The sequence below is a fragment of the Cyprinus carpio genome, chromosome A7 (assembly GCF_018340385.1).
Source record: "Cyprinus carpio isolate SPL01 chromosome A7, ASM1834038v1, whole genome shotgun sequence".
NCBI classification, from domain to species: Eukaryota; Metazoa; Chordata; class Actinopteri; order Cypriniformes; family Cyprinidae; genus Cyprinus; species Cyprinus carpio.
Genome location: NC_056578.1, coordinates 35,814,151 through 35,837,445, shown reverse-complemented (window position 1 = coordinate 35,837,445; position 23,295 = coordinate 35,814,151). Strand labels below are relative to the sequence as shown.

General features: G+C 38.8%; 1 protein-coding gene across 2 annotated transcripts in view; it reads left to right on the top strand.

The window, feature by feature from the left end:
- LOC109053549 (calcium/calmodulin-dependent protein kinase type II delta 1 chain-like) overlaps nt 1–14,987 on the top strand; it is a 135,785-nt gene extending 120,798 nt beyond the window's left edge. The window contains exons 19-20 of one of the 2 annotated variants that reach the window (XM_042760972.1): nt 12,347–12,580; nt 13,523–14,987. In XM_042760972.1, coding sequence (XP_042616906.1) covers nt 12,347–12,579 — 233 coding nt within the window. In that variant the 3' untranslated portion in view covers nt 12,580; nt 13,523–14,987. The remainder of the gene's footprint in view (nt 1–12,346; nt 12,581–13,522) is intronic. The other variant, XM_042760971.1, reaches the window with a different exon arrangement.
- The last annotated feature ends 8,308 nt before the right edge of the window (nt 14,988–23,295 follow it).

Sequence of the window (23,295 nt, the reverse complement as noted above, 5' to 3'; positions counted from 1 at the left end):
TCAGGTACACCTAATTGATGAGGATGCTGTCAGGCATCGCTTATATAGCTCACCCATCATGGATGTCAACCAATCCTCGCTAACTATGCAGTCTGAAGAAACCGTGTCTGCAATCGTCGGATGGGCAATCGGCAACTCCACTTCCATCGGTCTGGCTCCACCAACCTGTGCCCACCAAGTGGGTCCGTGTTTGTGTGTGTGTTGTGCATGATCCCGACATCTCTGTTAAAGACACCTGGTTTGGCCAGGCTAGTTAAGGCTGATTATATGACCTGGTTCGGACTAGTTTTAAAGATAAATGATCTGCTATACTTAAAAATAGATCCTGATGCTCTGACACTAGTTTGGGTTGCTTCAAAGTTATCTTTTCCAGTGAACACTTCTTAAAGGGTTTATTTTTATTTTTATTTTTTTCAGACCACAAACGGAATAATAATAATATAATGTCTGTTTGTGCTTAATCCTACATGGCAGTGAGAGCACCAACTCAGCTTTTAAAAATTATCATATTATCACAAGGTTGACTCCTGTACTTGATGCACATTCATTATGCACAATGGGACAGTAACGTGCTAGGCGTGGTATGGAGTTGAATATTCTCTGGCCGGAACTCTGGTTGTCACATAGTCAGAAAAGTTGACAGTTAAATGTTGCACTTCTTGTTGTGCAAACATACCGATAATATGCACCTCATAGAATACAAAATACATGGATTTTTGGCACATTGTTATACAGATACATCTTGAGTATTCACTAAGCTTTTTTTTCTTTTCGGCGTGGAGTTGGAGTAAACTGCAGTAAATTTTGTTAAAGGAAATTAAGTTTGTTTTTTCACCAAACCCTATTGTATGTCCCCTAGAACACATTGAATGACATGTGTCCATGGGACCTTGAAAAAAACAAAGCGCAAAAAAGATAATATATAATATATAACTAAATAAAGAACATGTTGTCCTGAACTAAAAAGTATCAACTTATTTTTTAAACGCAGAATTGAACCTTAAAAAGTGACAAGTTAAAACTTATCAGTGTATAAAAAGTAATCATACAATATTTGTAGATGATTATGTCATTGTCGGCTCTTTTGCGATAATAAGGGTTTCCAGAGCACCCGCTGGTATCTCCTGTCAACTGAGCTTCATTTCACCATGGATCTTCATAGTTGCTCTACTGTCCACAGAGTCTTGGTTACATTTACTGTTGGAGCTTATAGATATAGAAGGTTTAAATCGTTTCAGATCAGATGGGTGTGTGTGGTATGTGGGACATTTATAGGTATGAGTTGGTGTTTACCACACAATACTCTTTATGTAAGGCATGTTCTCTTACTTAGTACTTTATCTTTTAAGGGTTCCATTTTTGGATAACAAATTATATGGAGCCATTTGTTAGTAATCTGTGGGTGTTTGGGTACAGGGTATGTGAGATCACAAATAATTAATCAAGTTTTTAAAAAAAATTGTAATTTGTTATTAATTTTTAATGACAGATCCAAGATTTACTTATTTCTTTTCTTTAAATGCAGATATATGAGCTCTGCTAATTGTTCTCAGTGAGTACTTATGTAGTGCTTTTCGGCTTTACACTTTGGAGTAATTAAGTTTGGTTAGCACACAGCGCATATTGTTGCTATTTCCTTGGATATCCCAAAATTGTTGAGCGGGGAACCTTTAGAGAATTTATTATTTTGATAATTAGTAATTTTTTTTTTGGCCATGATGTCCTACAGTTATCACCATCTGAATATAGGAAAAAAATAATGTAATCTCCCTTCCCTATACCAGTAGTGCTTATAGCTCGTTTCTGTTAAAACACTTAATTGGCTAAGCACATCCAGATAAGTTTTTTCTCCTTGCTGTTTCAATGAATTGGTGGAGACTGTTTTTTTTTTTTGGTAACTAATCCGTGTACATTTTCACTGTGTCTGCGTCTCACTGTATTGTGGTACTACACCTTGAGGGCAATCTAACAGGTTGCATATCTCATTTTTTAATCTTTATGAATAATGCAACGACATTTCTTCTTATTCATCTTCTACAGATCAAAATATGTCTGAAACCATTTCTTATATGATTCCTCTCGTCCTGACGACACCTGTGACTGAATAGCTCAGGGTAATGTCAGTAGATATTCATCAACTTCAATGTTTCTGTACCATATGTGGTTCTCTTGATTTTTAAGTACTGTACGGACACTGTACTTGCAATGGAACTGTACCTACAGTAGAAATGTTCTGGTAATAATAAGGTAACTACATGGGTAGATTAGTTTAGGGGTAGGTTCAGGGTTAGTAACCACTGTTATTGTAAATTACTATAAGTACCCAGTTATGTAAGAGAAACGGACTGTAAATAAAGTGCTACCCTATTGGCTACACACAATTACTTTGCTAAAACCACGTACTACTGAAACTGGTGATGCACCATGTCTAATTAAACAGGCAACTGTTTGGTGTTAGATACCATGAGATTCTTCTAAACGCCAGTTCATTATGATGAAGCATAAGTCACAGTACAAATTTATGCATAAGATGTTACCAAGACTTGAGATAGTAATTTCTAAATGTGTCACAGCTAATAAAATGTGTGATTTCGCGAAAATATTTGCTTTACTCATTTTGATTTTATGCTTGTCAAAAGTTAATTCCACCTAATACTTATCACAGCAGCAAACTGAGCTTTGTGGAATAATTTGCAATATAAGTAGGTATATATTGTTTTTCTAAGCGTTGTTATAAAGTAATTTTACATTAAATGAGCACACTAAAAGCTTTTGATTCGACAAACTTCTGTTGGTATGCGTTGATTAACAAAACACTTCATCTGTCTAGAGGAGTTTACTCCACCATCGATGAATGATTTAGGCACATGGTCAGATCCAGCATTGAGTTGTAGATATTCGTTGTTGTATGTAACTCCGTAAATATTAATGGCACCTGCTGCGTAAATTGTATAATCCCAGAATCTTCTTTAAAATGTCTGCTGGTTAACAAAAGGATCATATGGAGGTGAAACTATTAAGTTTTCTTTTCGTGTCCTTTAATGCAGTCATCAAAATATGTATATGCTATCGTTATTGCCGCGTTACAAAAATAGACTTATTAACCAAGATTATTCCTTTATCACAATTTTTTTTTTGCAGTACAACGAGATGCCAGCCGTATGGGATTAAAATATAGAGTTTTGCCTATTAGCACAGTCATTTACTCAAGGAATCTAGGATTTTCAAGGGAGTTTTGAAACGAATCGACTATTTGTCACGCTGATCACCGGAAACGCCAGCGATTCACTGAACCCGAGCCGTATAAAACCCAATCTGCGCTGGATTTATACCAAAGTATAGTGAAAACACTATATTAGCACAGTAACAAGGTCGCATTTAGACATTCCTTGTGGAGCCAAAACCAAGAGCTTCTCTTTTCAATATAAATAGGCTTGAATTAATAAAATCAGACACTAAACTATCTACACATAAGCACACGCACTCCACACATTCACACAAAGTGCATGGAGGATAGAACCGTTTTGGAAAGAGTGATTTTTAGATGAAATGTGAAATCCGTTTACAGCATCTGAAATTGCATAGGACATGAACAACCATTTAATCACTTATTAACCCTCCACTGATCTTCATGAGTACAATGATACTAGATCACCAGACAGATGTAGTCTGGAGGGGTACTTGCGTTGCCTGTTTAAGGGGTCCCGTTTGTCGTCGCTGAAAAGGTGGTTTCCCGAGTTCTTAGTGGCTTGAAGGTCAGTAGTCGTGGAAGGGACGGCTGGGAAGCCTCGTGGGTGGCTAGGCTGAAGATGCGGAGTGTGGCTGGTGGGTTCAGACGGGCACGCGGGCGACGCGGAGACACGGCGTTACAAAAACTTCATACTAGCATCGAAACGACGCAACTCTCACGAAAGAAAGAAGTAAAGTTTGACGAGACAGGTGGTGATTTTCCTTCTCAATCGTGGCTGACAGTCAGCAGGCCGTGCAGCCGAAGCACTCTGGAACGGCGCTCGGATAACTAAAATGATGACAAAGCATGACTAAAAGCTAAACGTACAAGCCAAGCTAACCGCATGACTGATCCCAAAAATCTTTAAACCAAGTGAAAGCTAAAAGCAGAATTTGATGGTTCGCGTGAGTATTTAAAACTGGCGCCTTGTGGCCCACACCTCAATTCGTCTTGACCTTATATACTGTCTTTCTCAGGTGTTTCATTGTCCTTCCCACCCATTCATAATCATTGTGATCTTATCAGCTCGTTGTCCGCATTTTCCCGCTCTTACAGTGTATAATTTTGGACCATGCATTCCTATAACAAGATATACATTTGACAACTAACAAACTAAGTCAGAACGTTTCACAGAATATTCGAACAACCATACTAAACTGAATATGATCCCTAAGCTACTCAAGCGTTATTTAAAAAAAATACACATAAATATTATAAACATTTAAAGCAAATGGGGTTACATTATGGATGGGTTGAGCAATGGGCTGATATCATTTAGAATCTTTTTTGAGTCAAGTTTGGTGCTATAGCCTTGGAAAGGCATCTCTGTGCCATTCTGTGGATTAAAGATATACTTTTGCGTGAGACCAGAGGGGTTAACAGCTTCCTCCTTGGATTTTCAGTCTGGTTTTGCTAGTGGTGGGAAGTCATCCACCGATCTTGTTTCATCTCAGTAGCTTGTACAGTGGGTTTAGACTGTACCATTTTCGTCGATCTTGCCCCCAATTTAGACAATCTCTTCTTCGAATTGGAATTGGCGAATAATTGTTCGCAAATATGTGTTATGTGGGAAAGACTAGTTTCGCTTAATGATTGGTTGGTTATTGGCCGATTGTGAGGTGCGGGAAGTTGATTTACAACCATCCTGCCTTTCTGTGGCATTCGGCTCATGTTATTCAACAGGCTCCCGGCGATCTTTAATTTGTCTGGTGCCAGTCTAACATACCACCTCCTTCGATCGGCGAGGTGTTTAGCTGGAAACATCGGGATCGCTGGAGAACAGGCAGAATGAGCAACCAAACCCTCAAACGAACAAGACACCAACCTCCATGCAGTCTTACTGGTGCCGGCATCGAGTTATGTTAGTACACGGTGTTTAGTTCATTATCATGTATTTTAGTAATGGATAGTTTAGATCATTTTGGATCGTTGTTGTATTTTAGATTCGTCAACACATTTTATTAGATAACTTTGTTTTTGATCTTCTATGTTGGTCTTAATTTAATACGTTTTACCGTTATTTTCTATAACAATCATGTTGACGATGAACTAGTTTAGCCTATCGTGCAGGAGCTCATCTGCTTCCATGCAGTTTATGAGTGCTGGCGGATATTGGTGTGGTGAGTCAATCCTAATACAGCCTTCGCCACTTGCCAGGTGTCTAGGTGTTATTCACCACTCAGAATGACGGGGAGGAGAAGGATAGGGTAAGAGAGAAAGAAACAAATGCAAACCCACACAGCTGCTGTGGGTTTCCTAGCATGGCTTTCACCTGGCTGTTTGCTAGGGATTCATGGGCAGCTAGTGTGTCATGTACCTTACTTTTAGTGTCAGATGTTCAACCTATTGGAGGATGTCTGCATGTTTCGTCATGGAGGGTATATGTACGTTTGTTACACTAAATTTGACTTCCTACGCTGTGGGGAGAAATTTTGTTGATGTGTTATCAGTAGAATGTGTGTACCTCTGGTGTAGGTAATTGTTGTGTGTGTCCAGGTGTAGTTTATGTGTGGTCATATCTGTCAGTCTGTGTTGTCCTCCCCCCTTTGCTTGTATGTCACTGAAGACTGGCTCTCTGCACCGTGGCTTGGGTGAGGGCGTTGTCCATGGTCTAATGGGTCAGTCCAGCAAGCAGGATTCTTTAGCAGACAGTCGGAGGTAGTTTGCATGGCTGTGTAAGCTGGTTTCAACTTGTCTCATCGGTTGCACTCTTCTGTTGTGGTGCCTTCTGGCTTGAGCAGACTTTCTGACCTCTGTGCTCTGTGGCGCTGTTGCACAAGACAGATGTGGTTTCTTGGAGTTGGTTCATTTCGGACAGGTTGTTATGAGCGTTGGTGACTGAGGTTTCGGTTTTTAAGAGTACATCAAATTTTTCAACATACTTTTTGGCCGTGAATGCTTGTTCGTTCTCCGGATGGTGTTGTTGAACGTGCCTTGCCTCCTCTGATGTGTGCACCAGGGGAATCACCGGCAGTCCCTTCTGGTCGCTGGTCACCAGCGAAGCATTGACCAACGTTGTGGTCATAAGTGTGAAACTGTCTGTGAAGGACTCTTTCAGGTTGTCTCAATGGAACCCCTTTTTTGTTTCCATGTCCTTCTGACGGTACAGCTGTCCATGTTCTTGGTGATACTCAGCACGTTGCATGTCCGGAGGGTGCCTGCGGTGGTTTCGTTTTCGCTTACCCACTGACTTTCTCTGGATGAGTTTCAGTGATTAACTTTGGATGTCGGTTAGGTTTTCCAGTTGTCCTATCCTTTGGTTTCTTGAGACCCTGCTGGTCCATGGATTTTGTTTCCCGCGGGTTTGGGCTGAAACGTTTTGTGGAATGGTGGTCACTTCTCTTGGCTTGAGGAAGACTCTGGTGTTGGATGCCACTGGGTGTTGTCCAAATCAAGGCTTGATCTTGTTGACAGAGTTCAAGAGTGGAGATGTTTTGTTACCGTTTCCTTTGTGAGGGCAGCTTTTTGCTTGTTATAGGCCTTCTGTGTTAGGTCCGCAACTGTTGGAATGGTCTGGAGTGTGACAGGCCATGTACACCTCAGTCAATTATGACAGATTTTCATTTTTTTGGATGAATTATCTCTGCAAATAACTAAAGCAAGATTTACACTCTAATGAGATTGCGAGGGGTTGACCTGTCATCCATTCTCTGTAATCTCAGTGGGTGCAGGCTCGTGAACATGAGAATGAGACAATCAATTTTTTATATGAAAACTGTGTGCTCTGTGTGCTTGAAAGGTTACCCACATAGATGTTGGGTTTTAGGAGCTTGGCCCCTGTGCAACCACCGTATGCCGACAACCATGTCGTGCATTCTCCATCTGACTCAGTTGTAAAGGCAAAGACCTGGACATTAGACAGTCAGAAATATTCTTTGCTTTTCGTCTCCTCCTGGCCAGTACTGCCTTGACATTGAGGCATACAAAGTATCAGCTGCCTGAGCTCACTCGCTGCATGCACCTGGAATGAGGAGTTTGGGCGAATGCAGGGTCATCCGTGTAGATTAAATGCATAAGAAATAAAACAGCTTTTTATGTCACTTCACTCCCTAATAGTAAATTCTCCAGCAGATGTTTACAGATTTCCTGTGCCATCCTCTGCAAGGCCATTAGAGTATAAAAAGGAGGGCTCTCCAAATGTTGCTCAAAAAAAAAAAAAAACATCAGTAAAACTGCCGTTCATTTAAAAAAAAAAAATTCCAGTAACTGGTGCTGGTCCAGGTTTTGGATTGGCAATCAGCTGAAGAGCGATGGTTTCAAGAACGGAGGGCTAGACACAATATCCTTTAGCTCTTCAGTTTAAATAATACATCATCTGAAGGATTTGTTTGGCAATCTGCATTTGTGAATCATGGATACTGCGACCATGGCATCCAGCTTGTTAACATTGACCATTTTATCAGGGAATGATTGGCCGAGAAATTTCTTTTGAGTCTGTACAAATCCTTACGAGCCACTTCATTATTCTCAAGCCTCACCATATTTATTCCCTTATTGCAATGAGTAATATTTGGCCCCACTCAGGGGGCGCCAACTGACTGTCTGCCCCGGTTTACTTTTTCGTTAGTGTTATGTGAGCTGGAGACAATGAGTTTAGGAGTTTTTGGTGAATATACAATAATGTGCATTTCGCTCCTTTGTCAAAACTTTTTTGTTTTTTTTTTTTTTTTTTTAGTTGGCCAACCCAGGATTGAGCGCAGGGTTGTTAGTATTTCACTTTTCTGAGGCCTTCATCCACGTTTTCACACAGTAGTGTGTCCTCCACAGGTGCATCCTAGAGATTGTCCTTATTCCCCCCAAATGAATTTTGGGTATTTTGATTGCACTGCACTTCTTCAGTTCGCTTGGAAGGGTAATCAAACTCGAGCTCGAGTTTCTGGTTTGTGGTATGGACAACCCTCTTACTTTTGTCTGATATAGGACTGTAATTACATATATGTCCATCTTTTTCACTATTTGCTTCCAGTTGTCCGCCTATATTGTCATCGAGATTAGTGGTTTAATGCCAGCGGAGTGTAGTTCACATCTGGGTCCTGTTTTCTCAGCTAAAGGATCATGACTTACAGTCATTTGCAGTTTTTCTAGCCACAGTTTTTTTTTTCCCCCCTTCTTGCCTTAGGTGATTTAGCCGGAAACAGAAGATAATTAAAGTCCAGAGCTGCTGATCGAAGCATTAACAATGGAGATTTGAAGCTTTACACGTGAGTGTTTTTATTTCATGTTTTGGCCTTCATCTCTATTATAGATGATTTATTATTTCTTTTAGTTTATTTTTTTTTTATATTATTTGGATTCCACAGGAAAAGTTCCTGACCCTGACTGACATCTTTTGAACCTGAAGCTTGGGAAACCCTAGTGGAAGGGGACCGATTTCCACAGGTTCTCCTTTGTAAACTTAGACATGATTTTACATGTTTAAAGGAATCATGGTACTCACCTAAGAAAGTGAGTGGGCAATCCAAAAAAACAACAAAATTATTTCAAATCGTCTGAGCCATGCGTATTAGTATATATATATATATATTATAATATAGATATATATATATTACTATATATAATATATATTTTTTTTTTTTTGTTATTAGTTAATTATTATTTGTTTTCTTTTTGGCAGTTTTTTAAAAAAATTGCTATTAAAATTTCTATTTAAAGTAATTAAAAGAAAGTGATTACTTGAAGATGAGAATAGATCCGTATGTTTTTAAAATAATTTCTGTTTGATTTACACTTCATCATTTATTTACTATTTTTGAGTGAAAATGCATGTGCAGTTTGGTATAGCATCGGTCCACAACATGTGAACAACAAACATGATTCGGTGTAGCTACTCATATGTAAAAAACTGCCACATAATGTAATCTTTACATTATACTTGAATCAAATGTTCATAATGTTATAGTTTTTTTCAATTGATATACAATCTGATCTCAGAATGGAAAATGTTTTTAATGTATAACAATTTTTCACGAAAATGTATAGTTATTATGATACATTTTAATACGTTAGTACCCACACTGTTTCGATTTTATAATGTCATCCCTAGTTATAACTAATACCACACATAATTTAAGAACAATTATTTTTATGTCTACAATATCTATTTTTGATTATCAATCTTTCATATAGTAAATTTGAGCACAAACCATAGTCTATTTTATTAAAGAAATTAGGCTTATTAGGCTACTTGTGAACTTTTTCTTTTTTGCTTAAGCTGATAATTTGTTACGCTGACATGCTTAATTTGAGATTAGGCCTGGTTTCACGAAACAGGCTGTTTAGGACTACGCCAGGACTGACCTAGTTCAATTACAACGGTTCAAAGTATTTTTTGTATAAACGCCTTAGAAAAAAACATTACTGTTGTGCATTTTGAGATATCATAACAGGCACTGTTTATTTTTAAAATCAGTCATAGCAAGTTTATATTCAGTTCAAACAGCTCAGACTTAGATTTTAGTCTGGCATTAGGCTTAAGCCTTGTCTGTGCAACTGGGACGTCCCATTCAATTGTTGTTCATAGAAAACTTTTTTATATTCGACACAAATGTATAGGCCTATAATGTACTTATAATTTTGTGATAATGATTAAACGTTTTAATCTTCCTGAGCAATTCACAATAACTGACTATTCTTCACAGTCTGTAATACTGATGATTTCCCTTGGGTTAAACCGCTTCATAGCACGAATTATGTGTTGTAAGTTGTACTTTATTTTTCACATTCCCTCTATTACCTTCAATGTTATACTTGTAGCGAAGTGAAGAATTGTTGAATTTACTTGTGCTATGTGCTGCCCCTTTGCCTGAGGCAGATACTCGATCTATCCACTACATTAGACAGAAATTTATTTTTTTTTGTTCTTTCCGAATTTTTTCATAAAAATGTTTCAATTCCGTATTTAGATAAGGGCACCAACTGAATTGTTCCTGCAATAGTTTGGAATCATAAATACTATTTTTATGTAACCAATGTCGCTGCATTATACCATGGACATTACCTGAGATGTTTAAAGTCCACGTGAATTTAAAAATTTAAATTCACATTTACAGTAGTTCTTTTGTTTTCTCAGTCTCAAAGTCCACAATTATTCTGTGCAAGCTAATCCTCTGAAAAACAATCATAATCTGGGATCTTTGCTTCCTATATATCGGGCGGGGGGGGGAGGTGTTCCAATAATGATGGCATTCTTCCATCGTGATTATTTCGTTTGACGCTTGGGCAGAATATTTCTTAACCCAAGCACCCCTCCAACCGTTTATTCTTCTGTTAGTGTTGGATATTAGAGCATGAGCTAGCTTCTGTTTACACAGACTTTCAGTAAATATCCTTGGTTCAACAAGGATGTGCATTTATTGAATGGCTACAAGTAAGAACATAATCGAATTCACTGTGTTAACAATAGGAACTGACACTTTCCCATATCTTGTAAGCAAACATTCCTTTACATCCTATCAGACAGCATGCATCATGATCTGCCCAGTTTACGATACCTTAATCACTACAAAAAAAAAAAAAAAAAAAACAATAGCACCCTTTGTGACTCTGTACTACATTATTGTTGTCAAACTCGTCTGTGCATATGTGATTTGCCTTTGGAGACGCATCAAAGTTTCTATTTTACAAAGGTGGCGTAGAGCAGGTGTAGCTAACACAAGAGTTCCATTGAACAATGAACTGAGATGATGCAGGCTCAGTGCATTTGAAATTAGAAAAAGGGATCACTCGTTTGCAACTAACTACAGAGCTATCTGTTACTGCAATTCAAGCAATTTTAATGTAGTTTTGTTTTTTGTTGGTGTTTTTTTTTTCTTCTTGAGATGTTAAGAGAACATGTCCCCCATCACTAAAGTTCAGGTATATTTAGTTGATTCTATATAAGCTAAAAATGATCTCAGACCGGGATATATGATTTGCTTTGCTTAATCTTTTTTCATGTACAAATTATTTCTAGAAATAAATTCATTTGTACATGAAAGCGATAACCAGCAAATAATAATGTTAACATCTGCATTAATTTTGCATTTATCTCTATATCCTCTATCTCTTATATGATTATACGACATAGGCGATAATAGCAGCCAGATATTTTGACTGTCCCTTATACTTTTCTGCTTATACTTTAGTTGTAGTTATAATTATATAATTATGACACTAGAACAGTATTTAGATGTATACTTCGTCGCATAAAGTGGGAGGAATGAAGTCGATTATTACATTATGAACGGCGCAAAGATTTTTATTACATTTTGAGAAAATATTACAGTGATGTACGGATATAAACGTGGGTTTGTTTTTTTGAAAACGAGGGGGTATATCGACTACGTAGTAAGGAATGTGGCAAGAGTTTAGTAACGGTAGGAGGAGGGGGACAACCTATTACCAACGGGGGAAATAAGAAGAACAAGAAATAACGGCGGGAAAAGAAGGAGCTTTTCTTCTATGACAATTGATGTGAGCCGTACCATTTGAGGAGAAGTCCCATTGAAACATATCTTTTTTTTTCTTCTAGTTCCTTGCGCCACACACGACCTGACTAGCTCATATAGCCCAGGTATCAGGGCCGGGGCGAAAATGTGGGAAGCTAAAGACAACCGGAAAATACAAAAAACAAACAAAATGCGGTCTGTATCAGAAATAGCTGACCCGACTTTTTTTCTTGAAAAAATGCTCGCAATGCACGCAGATTGCCTCCTCAAACGACATCGCGTGCGTTTGCTCTTTACCCAAAACAAATCACGTAAAAGATCGTGTGTGTCATCAGGTGTCAAATAACGCCGACACGGATGCATACATTGTCTAAACGCTTGCTAGTAGTCGCCATGATAGACAGAGAAAGAGCGCTCTTACCGGTTCTTTCAGATGCACGCTTCAAACAAAACAGTCAGTGAAGACGAAGAAGATAATGACGTGTTTCCCGGTGCCTGTTTTATATAGTCGCACCGGTAGTGACGTCAGAGGCTGTCGCCGGCCAACTCGTTGGTGTTTTTTCATTTGTATGCTTCAGACACGGGTCACGACGAGGTGTTCCCCATAGCGACCCCTAGAGGACGCAGTTCGAAGTTCCCTTGAAAGGGAACTATAGTTTCATATATAATCATTATTGTCCCTCTGCTCTAGCTCTCTCCAAAGGTCACAAACCCATCCACACCATCTTGCTGAACCCTCATGTACACCTAATTGGTGAGGATGCTGCATGCATCGCTTATATAAGGCTCACCCAATACATGGATGTCAACAATATGCCTCGTACTATGCAGTCTGAAGAAACCCGTGTCTGGCATCGTCGTGATGGCAAATGGCAGAACATCCACTTCCATCGGTCTGGCTCACCAACTGTGCCCACCAAGTGAGGTCCGTGTTTGTGTGTGTGTGTGCATGATCCCGAACATCTCTGTTAAAGAGACCTGTTTGTCCAGGCTAGTTAATGCTGATTAATATTGACCTGGTTCTGGACTAGCTTTTAAAGATAAAATATACTGCTATACTGTTAAAAATAAAGATTCCTGATGCTACTGAAAACTATTTTGGGTTCTTCAAAGTACTTTTCAGTGAACACTTCTTAAAAGGGTTTTATTTTTTATTTTTATTTTTTTCAGACCACAAAACGAGAATAATAATAATAATAATTTCTGTTTTTGCTTATCCATACAATGGCAGTGGAGAGCAACCAACATCAAGCTTTTAAAAAAATATATCATAGTATCACAAATGTTGGACTCCTGTACTTGACTGCACATTCATGCACATACAGTACATGCTATGCTGTATGTACGGAGTTGAATATCTCTGGACCGGAACTCTGGTTGTCACATAAGTCAGAATGACAGTTGACAGTTAAATGTGACAACTTCTTGTTGTGGCAAACACAACCGATAATATCACCTCAGAGAATAAAATACATGGATATTTTGTCACATTTTTATACAGATACATCTTGAGTTCTCACAGCTTTTTCTTTTCTGAGTGGAGTTGGAGTAAACTGCAGTAGATTTTTGTTAAATAAAGTAAATTAAAGTTTGTTTTTCACCAAACCCTATTGTATGTCCCTAGAACACTTGAAATATACAATGTGTCACATGGGACCTGAAAAAAACAAACAAACAAAAATAAATAATAATAATAATAATAATAAATAAATAAATAACATGTGGTCTGAAAATAAAAAAGTATCAACTTTATTTTTTAACGCAGAATGTAACCTTAAAAAGTTACAAGTTAAAACTTAGTCAGTGTATAAAAAAAGTAATAAATAATATTTGTGATGAGTTAATGTCATTTCTTCTTCTTTTTCAGATAATAAGGGTTCCAGAGCACAGCCTTTCCTGTCAACTGAGCTTCAATTCAACCATGATCTTCATAGTTTGCTCTACTGTACCAGAGTCTTGTTTACATTTACTGTTGGACTTATAGAATATAGAAGGTTGAATAATCGTTTCAGATCAGGATGTGGTGTGTGTGTATGTGAGTACATTTATATGTATTGAGTATGGTGTTTACACACTATACTCATTTATGTGAAAGGCATGTTCTTACTTAGTACTTTAATCTTTTAAGGGTTACATTTTTGTATAACAAATTATATGGAGCCATTTGTTAGTAATCTGTGGTGTTTGGGTACAGGGGTACTGTATATCAGAAAATAATTAATCAAGTTTTTAAAAAAATTTAATTTGTGATTACATTTTTAATGACAGATCCAAGATTTACTTATTTCTTAAAATGACAGATATATGAGCTTGCTAATGGTTTTCAGTGATGTACATTATGTGAAGTGCTATTTCTGCTTTACACTTTGGAGTATTAATAGTTTGTTAGCACACATAGGACATATTGTGCTATTTTCTTGGATAATCCAAAATTGTGAGAGGGGAAACTTTAGAGATTTATTATTATTATTATAATTATTATTTTTTTTTTGGCCATGAATTGTCATACAGTTATCATACATCTGAATATATGAAAAAAATAATGTATCTCACACTTCACTATACCAGATATGCTTATATGCTCGTTCTGTTAAAAAACTTAATTGGCTAGCAACATCAGATAAGTTTTTTCTTGCTTTTCAATGAATTGTGAGACTTTTTTTTTTTTTTGGTAACTTAATCGTGTACATTTTCAAATGTGTCTGCGTCTCACTGTAAATTGTGGTACTCCTTGAGGGAAATCTAACAGGTTGCATTCTCATTTTTATCTTTTATGAATAATGCACGACATTTCATTCTTAGTCATCTCTCATACAGATCCAAAATATTTCTGACCATTTCTTATATGAGTCTCTCTCCTGACAGACAAACCTTGACTGAAGAGCTCATGGGTAATGGTCAAGTAGAATAAATTCATCAAAGTCAATGTTCTGTACACATAATTTGGTTGCTCTTTATTTTAAAGTACGTGTACTTACATGTACTTGCAATGTACAGTGTACCTACATAAGAAAGTTCTGGTAATATAAGGTAACTACATGGGGTAGGATTAGGTTTAGGGGTAGGTTCAGGGTTAGTACCTAGTTATTGTAATTACTATAAGTACAAAGTATGTACATGAGAAACAGGACTGTAAAATAAAGTGCTACCCATAATTGGCTACACACAATTACTTGCTAAAAACGATACATATCTGAAAACATGGTGATGCCACAATGTACTATTAAAACAGGCAGACTGTTTGTTAGATACAATTTAGATTCTTCTAACTCCAGTTCATTATGATAATATCATAAGTCACAGTACAACATTATAGAATAAGGATGTTACCAGATGACTTGATATAGTAGATTTCTAAATGTGTAAAACATCTAATAAAATGTGTGATTTCTGCAAAATATTTGTATTGACATCATTTTGATTTTATGCTTGTCAAAAGTTAATTCCACCTAAACTTAATCAAGCATCAAACTGAGCTTTGTGGAATAATTTGCAATATAGTAGGTATATATTGTTTCTAAGCTTGTTAGTAAAGTAATATTTAATTAAAATTAAGCACAACTAAAGCCTTTATGATTCTACAAACATCTGTGGTATGCAGTTGATTAACAAAACTTCATCTGTCTAGAGGAGTTGCTCCACCTCGATGAGATGATTTAGGCAAATGTGCAGATCCAATTTTGTAGAGATTCATTGTTGTACTGTACAGTCAGTAATAGTAATTGGCACCTGCTGCTTAAATTGTATAATCCAGAATATTTCTTTAATGTCTGCTGGTTAACAAAAAGATCAGATAAGGAGAGTGAAACATATTAAGTTTTCTTTTCGTTTCATTTTAATGCATTCTATATGTATATGTCATTGCCGTGGTAAAATATGCTTATTAACCAAATTTCCTTTTCACAATTTTTTTTTTGCAGTACAAAATGAAGAAATGTACCAGCCTGTATGGGATTAAATAATATAGAGTTTGCCTATGTAAGGGAAACAGGTCAATTTAGCTCAAAGGGAATCATTTAGGATTTTAAAGGGAATTTGAACAGAATCACTGTTTCACGGCTGATCACTGAAACGGCCAGCGATTCACTGAACGAGCCGTATAACCTCAAATCTGCGCTGGATATTAATATCCAAAGTATAGTGAAAACACTATTAATTAGCACAGTAACAAGATCGGCAGTTTAAGACATTAACTTGTGAGCACAAAACACAAGATACTTCTCTTTTCAATATAAATAAGGCTTATAAGATAAATCTAAGACATATAAACTAATCTAACACATAAGCACACGCACTCACACATTCACACAAGTTGCAGGAGGATAGAACGTTTAGGAAAGAGTGAGTTTAAGAGAATGAAAATGTGAAATCCCAAGTTTACAGCAATACGTGAAATTGCATAGACATGAACAACCATTTAATCACTTAATTAACCCTCGCACTGAGTTCTTCAATGAGGTTAAAATTATACTAGATAACACCAGTACAGATGTGAGTCTGGAGGTTACTTGCGTTGCCTGTTTAACGGGGTTCCCTTTGTCGTCGCTGAAAAGGGGGTTTCCCGAGGTTGCTGATTGGCTGGAAGTTCAGTAGTCGTTGAAGTGACGTCTTGGGAAGCCCGTGGTTGGGCGTAGGCTGAAGATGCGGAGTTGTGGGCTGGTTGAAGTTTCAGACGGGCACGCGAGGTCAGACTCGGAGACACGGCGTTACAAAACTTAACTCAGAACACGAAACTCTCAAACGGAAAAGAAAAGAAGTAAAGTTTGACGACACTAGGTGGTGTTTCTTCTTCTCATCGTGGCTAAGTAGCAGCAGGCGTGCAGGACGAAGCACGCTGGAACGGCGCTCGAAGAACGCTAAAATTGATGACAAAGCATGACTAAAAGCTAAACTACAAGCAAAGCTAAAAGCCGGCATGACTGATAGCAAAAGCTTGACAAAAGCTAAAAGCTAAAAGCAGAATTTGATGGTGTCCTGAGTATTTACTACTGGCCTTTTGGCCACACCTCAAATGTCGTCTTGACCAATTAGATACTGTCTTTTCTCAGGGTGTTGCATTGTCTGTCCCACCCATTCATAAATCATATGTTATCTTATCAAGCTCGTGGTCCGAATTTTCCCGCTCTTGCAGGGTATAATTTGGACATGATTCCTATAACAAGAATATGATACATTTGACAAATAACTAATGGTCAGAAACGTTTCAAGCAAGAATATTCGAACACACACATACTAAACATGAATATGATCCCTTAAGCTATTCAAGAGTTATTTAAAAAAACATACACAATAAATGATTAGAAACATTAAAATCAAATGTGGGGGTTACATGTATGATATGGAGTTGAGCAATGGACTGATATCCATTTAGAAGTCTTTTTTGAGTTCATTTTGGTGCATATATGCATTGGAAGGCATTCTCTGTGCCATTCTGGGGAGTAAGGATATGTCCTGTGGAGACCAGAGGGGTTAACAGGTCTCCTTAGGAATTTCAGTCTGGTTTTGCTAGGTGGGGGGAAGTCAATCCAACGATCTTGTTTAATCTCATGGCTTTACATGTGAGGTTTAGACTGTCCATTTCTTCGATTACTTGCCCCAAATTAGACAATCTCTTCTTCGAATTGAAATTGTCAATAATTGTTCCAATGGTGTTAATGTTGAAAGCTGTTCTCTGAAAGAGTTGGTTGGTTATCAGATTGTGGTGCTGGGAGTTGATTTACAACATCCTGCCTTTCTGTGGAATTCGGCTCATGTTTCAACCAGGCTCCCGATCGAATCTATAATTTGTCTGGTTCACGCTACATACCCCCCTACGATCGGCGAGGTGTTTAGCTGAAGACATCGTCGATCGCTGGAGAAACAAAGGCAGAAGAAGCAGACAAACACAGCAAACAACAAGACAACACATCCATGACAGTTACTGTACTGGTGCAGGCATCAGGTTATTTAGGTACACGTGGTTAAGTTCAATTAGTCAATGTAGTTTAGTACATTGAGGATAGTTTAGATCATTTTGGAAATCGTTGTTGTATTTTGATTCGCCAATCAAATTTGTAGATAACTTTGTTTGATTCTTCTAGGTTGTCTTAATTTAAACGTTTACCGTTAATTTTCTAGTAACATCATTTGCAATGAAATGAGTTGACCTATCGTGCATGGAGCTCTCTGGCTTCCATGCAGTTTAGAGTGGCTGGCGGATATTAGGTGTGGTGAGTCAATCCTAATATCAGACCTTCGACCCTTGCAGGGTGTCTAGGTGTTTCACCTACTCAGGAAAGAGGGGAAGGAGAAGGATAGGTAAAAGAAGAACAAAACAAATCAAACAAAACAAAGCTGCTGTGGGTTTTCCTAGCATGGCTTACAACTGCTGTTGAGCTAGGATGTCATGTGCAGCTAGTGTGTCATGTACCTTAACTTAGTGTCAGATGTTATAACCTATTGTGAGGATGGCTGCATGTTTCTTCATGGAGGGTATATGTAACTTTGTTACACTAAAATTTGGACATTCTACCTGTGGGAAGAAGATGTTTGTTGGATGTGTTATCAGTAGATGTGGTTACCTCTGGGTGTAGGTAATGTTGTGTGTGTTAAAGGTGTAGTGTATGTGTGGTCAGATCTGTTTCAGTCTGTGTTGTCTCCCCCCTTTGCTTGTATGTCACTGAAGACTGGCTCTCTGCATCCTTGGCTTGGATGAGGGCGTGTCCATGGTCTAATGGGGGTCAGTCCAGCAAGGCAGGAAGTTCTTTAGCAGACAGTCGGAGGTAGTTTGGCATGGCTGTGTGAAGCTGGGTTGCAAAACTTTGTCTCCTATGTTGCACTCTTCTTGTGGTGCCTTCTGGCTGTGGCAGACTTTCTGACCTTCTGTGCTCTGGTGGTCGCTGTTGCACAGACAGGAATGTGGTTCTTGGAGTTGGAGTTCATTAGACAGTTTGTTAGTGAGCGTTGGGTGACTGAGGTGATGTTTTTTAGTACCTCAGATCTTTCATCAACGGTTGGCCGTGAAAGACTTGTTCGTTCCGGATGGTTGTTGAACAGGTGCTTGTCATCTCTGATGTGGTGCACCAGGTGATCACCGGCATTCCGTTCTGTCGCTGGTCACAGCAAGCATGACTCAACTTTGTGGTCATAAGTGTGAAACTGGTCTTGAAGGAACTCTTTCAGTTGTCTCATGACTTGTTCCATGTCTTCTGACGGTAAGCTGTCATGTTCTTGTGAATACTCAGCACTGTGCATGTCTGAGTGGTGCTGAGGTGGGTTTCGTTGTCGCTTACCCACATGACTTTCTCTTGGATGAGTCAGGTGATTAACTTTGGATGTCTGGTTAGGTTTCCAGTTGTTCCTATCCTTTTGGTTTCTTGAGAACCGTGGCTGGTCCCATGGATTTTTCCAGCGGTTGGGCTGAAAGCGGTTGTGGACATGGGTGTCACGTTCTCTGTGCTCTTGATGGAAGACTCTGGTGTTGTGATGCCACTGGGTGTTGTCCAGTGCAAGGCTTGAGTCTTTGTTGACAGAGTTCAAGAGTGTGGATGTTTTGTTACCTTTCTTTGAGGCCATCTTTTGCTTGTTATAGGCCTTCTGTGTTAGGTCACGCAACTGTTGGATGGTCATGGAGTGTGGACAGGCCATGACACCTAGATGGTGGCTGACTCCAGGGTGCAGATTCTTTAGGAAGAGGCTTTTGAAGTTCACATCCTCTTCAAGGTCAGGCTTGTTGTGTGCACCAAAGTAGGCTTGTCGGAGTCGGTTGTAGTAAGCCTGTGGAGTCTCTTGTCGACCTTGTTTGGTTTCCAAGGCAGTCAACAGTCCATGTTCAGACTCTGGGTCTGTAAACTCTTTAATCAGGACCTCACAAAGTCGCTGGTAGTTTGACTTTGTTTGACTGGGCTGTCGATCTAGGAAGTTTCGTACCTCAGGACTGGACGTGGCTCTAATGATGTATAACCTGTCTCTGTCAGTCACATGAGGTCTCATTTCCAGATGAAATTCGATATCTTGCAGGTAAGCCTGGATGTCGTGGCCCTCTGTGGAGTTCGGGTAGAACCTGCTGATGTTTTCAGACAGCTTGTTGAGGTCTTTGATGGTCATCCCGTGTGCAGCTCTAAGGTCTTGGACGGGAGTTTTTCCTTCGTTGGCAGGACAGGGTTGTGTGGCGAAGGCAGGTGAGGTTTTAGGTTGTGGCCCCTTCGCTCCTTTCGTCATATGCCAGTTCTTGGATGTGGGGCTCTGCTCTGCTCAGCAGTGATGAGGCTAAGAGATGTTTCTCTTTCCTTGGCCCTTGTTTCTGCTTGTAAGCATATTGGAGTTATTTTCTGACCATGTAGAGCTCATCATTGGTATCGTCAAGTTGTTGGGTCAGATTGTCCATTTCAGGTCTATACCTTTCAAGGTGGTCTTTCAAAGCACTGATTTCAGAATTCTTGTCTCTGATGTCATTCTTGGCTTTCTCTAGTAGCTGTTCGGCAAACTGGAGTCTGTTTACCAGGTCTCTCTGGGCAGCTGTTGCATGTTGCTGGTTGAGCTGAGCTGCTGCCAGGGCTGCTTGGAGCTTAACTTGTTCCGTTGTTTCCTGCTCCCTCTCGTTGGGTGCTTTGAGTTGATCTTGAACTTTCACTTCCAGCTTGTCTATGCGATGTTGAGCACGTGTCAGCTCCTCTTGAAGGTGGGTGATGTGCTTGTCGCTCAGTTTCAGCTGGGTTGTGAAGGCATAGCTTAGGGAGCTGGTGATCTTGACTAGCTCCTCGTGGTTGTTGTTCTGGCTTGAATCTTGTGTCAGGAATCTTTTTAGGATTAGGATTATTATTAAAAATAATAACAGTTCAAATGTCTTGGGGGTGAGGCTGTCTGTCATGCCTCTCAGCCAAGTGTTCACATCTTCCCCATGGGTGATGGGGTCTGCAGTCTGCGGCATGTTTGCACGCTGAGGAGAAGAGAGACTGACACAGATCTGTGTGGAGTAAAAGCCTATGTGTGGTGGGACAACTAAGTGTTGTGTCAGTGATTGTGAACCACGAGTGAAGTGTGGTGACGACTGTGCTGGTCTCAGGGCGTCTAAGTAGACTAGAGATGCGAAGACTTTGTAACTCTAATGAGGAAGAGAAAAAAAAGAGAAAGAGGTGAAAAACAAATTTAATGACAAGCAACAATTTCTGTTTTTCAAATGAGGAAAATTAATTTTCCCAATTATATGTTATCAAGAAGGTAAACAATATTATTAAATATCTTGTTTTGGACAAAAGAATACAATAATAATGCTGATATCTCTTTTCTTAGTCTGACAGGATTGACACCGTACACCTTACAGTTGGACCGCTCACCAGGGAGGCTGCGAAGGGGACAGTTGTTCAACACGTATCTCTATTAAATTGATCTCAGCGTTGGATGAGATGCTAAAACTTGGATTGCGTTTCCAAATGTAGGGAGGTTAGGAAGAACAAAGGAGGGGTTGATTACAATCAAATTCGTAAGGGTGATTTGTCTTTGACAAGATTGCGTATTTCATTCACTTAGAATTGATTGATGGTTCTTACATGTCCCTACAAATGTTAAAAGTGAAGAGGAAAGGAAAGGAGAGAGAGGACGGAGACGGTAAGTCTCAGTAGCGGTTATCTCAACTACGAGGAGAGCGTTGTTTTAGTTGCTGCACAACTAATCAAACAAAATAAACTTTAAGTGAAAGAGAGTTGTCTTTCTAATTTATTTGAACTCGTAGTGAGGGATAACAATGTCTCCTTTTAGGGCTCAGGTGTGTCGTTCCCAAGCTAGGATACACAGAAATTAAAAAGTAATAAATGGGCAAAATAAGCAAAAATTAAATTAAATAGAGGAAATCTATAAATAAAACAATAGTGGCTAAGTGTATAACCAAAACAGGAAGAAAGAGGGGTAAAATGCAATAAGTACAGGTCTGAATAGAATATATTCAGATGGGTAATAAATAAATTAGGTAGAATAAGTTTAAACTTTCAAAGTTCAAGTATTATTCGTACCTAAAATAATTAGGCCCAAAAGAGAATACTAGAAGTAATGATCATATGAAATGATCTAAGGGGAAAATTGGAATGATTCCAAAGTAAATTTAATGTTTCAATTAAATTTGGATTTGACACAATTAATAATTGTGAGTTAGTATTTCCCTTTCTAGTAAAATGCCAATAAATTGGTATCGTGAGAAAAGAGAGAAATAAGAGAGAGAAAGAGACCAACAAGTGTTAGTTGAGGTGTTTTAAAGGGTTAAATCACTTCAGCGTTGCCCAAACAAACACTATTCAACAACTGGATGTTAATGCTAACTGCTAACCTTTGAGGCTAGTGGCTTTAGCATAGACTTCAATGTAAATACAACTGTTTCGTTAGCTTAGCAACACCGTGGAGTTTGTTTACATTAGCGTCGATGCGCTGCGCGTGCGCAGTTCAAAGTTGCTCCGGAAGTAGGTTAAGACTTCCGTGTCACGGTCGTAACTGTGGCAACCAAAACAAACTCTAGTGGACTAGCACATGAATCATTGCATTGCAAGTACAGTGAAGCATGTTACATGAAATGTCGGCGCATTTCAACACTGTACAAATAACAACACCGCTTTTAGATGGTTTTGCGATGTGGCGCTTAAACTCTCAGTTCGTACAGAGTTAACTTTAACTTAATTCAAATAGCAGCTTCGTGCTGTAGTTAAGGGAAATCAGCGATCTCGGCGGATCTGATCCTCCGTGCCAGTTTCTCTGGACACATAAACACAACAGGTTTTCTTCGCTGTTGGTACAAACTTAATTCACTTGATCAAGCCTTTAAAACACTCCCATCACACTCGGACACACGCAGTGTTAAGCGAGATTACATTTACTTTGTGAACAGGGAAACATTATTCTCTAATGTTTTACCAGGAGTCGAATAACATTTGATTCGGCAGTGGAACACGCACTGGCAATCAAGCTATGAATAACGAGGCTTTGATAAATAGATTGAGGAACACGCTCAACACTATTCTTTATTCACCGATTTATTTCCCTTTGAATTAACATTACAGCAGTTTAGCTCCGTTCAGTTAACGGTGACTGAGATTCCCTGCCGGGAGGTATAGCTTTTGAGAGGCACTGGAACACGCAGTGAAATCAATTTAGCTATAAACAAGACATTACAAAAATGAGGAACACGCTCAATTTCTACCTTATTGTACGATCTCAGACGTTAACTTTAAGTTCACTTACTGCCGTTTAACAATGAAGAGGCGGACTTGAGTTACAGCCTCTGCGTTCATTCTATTCAAGCGGTCGCGCGCTGTTTAGTCACGGGTCACACACACACATACTCGACTCAGAAGCTTCTCATCTTTCATCCGCAGCAAAAGAAAAGATTAAATAACTTGGTTTATGCTCACAATTTAGATTAAACTGCCCGCATTCTCCACCATAAATACTGTAAGGGAAACAGGTCAATTTAGCTCAAAGGGAATCATTTAAGATTTTAAAGGGAATTTGAACAGAATCACTGTTTCACGGCTGATCACTGAAACGGCCAGCGATTCACTGAACGAGCCGTATAACCTCAAATCTGCGCTGGATATTAATATCCAAAGTATAGTGAAAACACTATTAATTAGCACAGTAACAAGATCGGCAGTTTAAGACATTAACTTGTGAGCACAA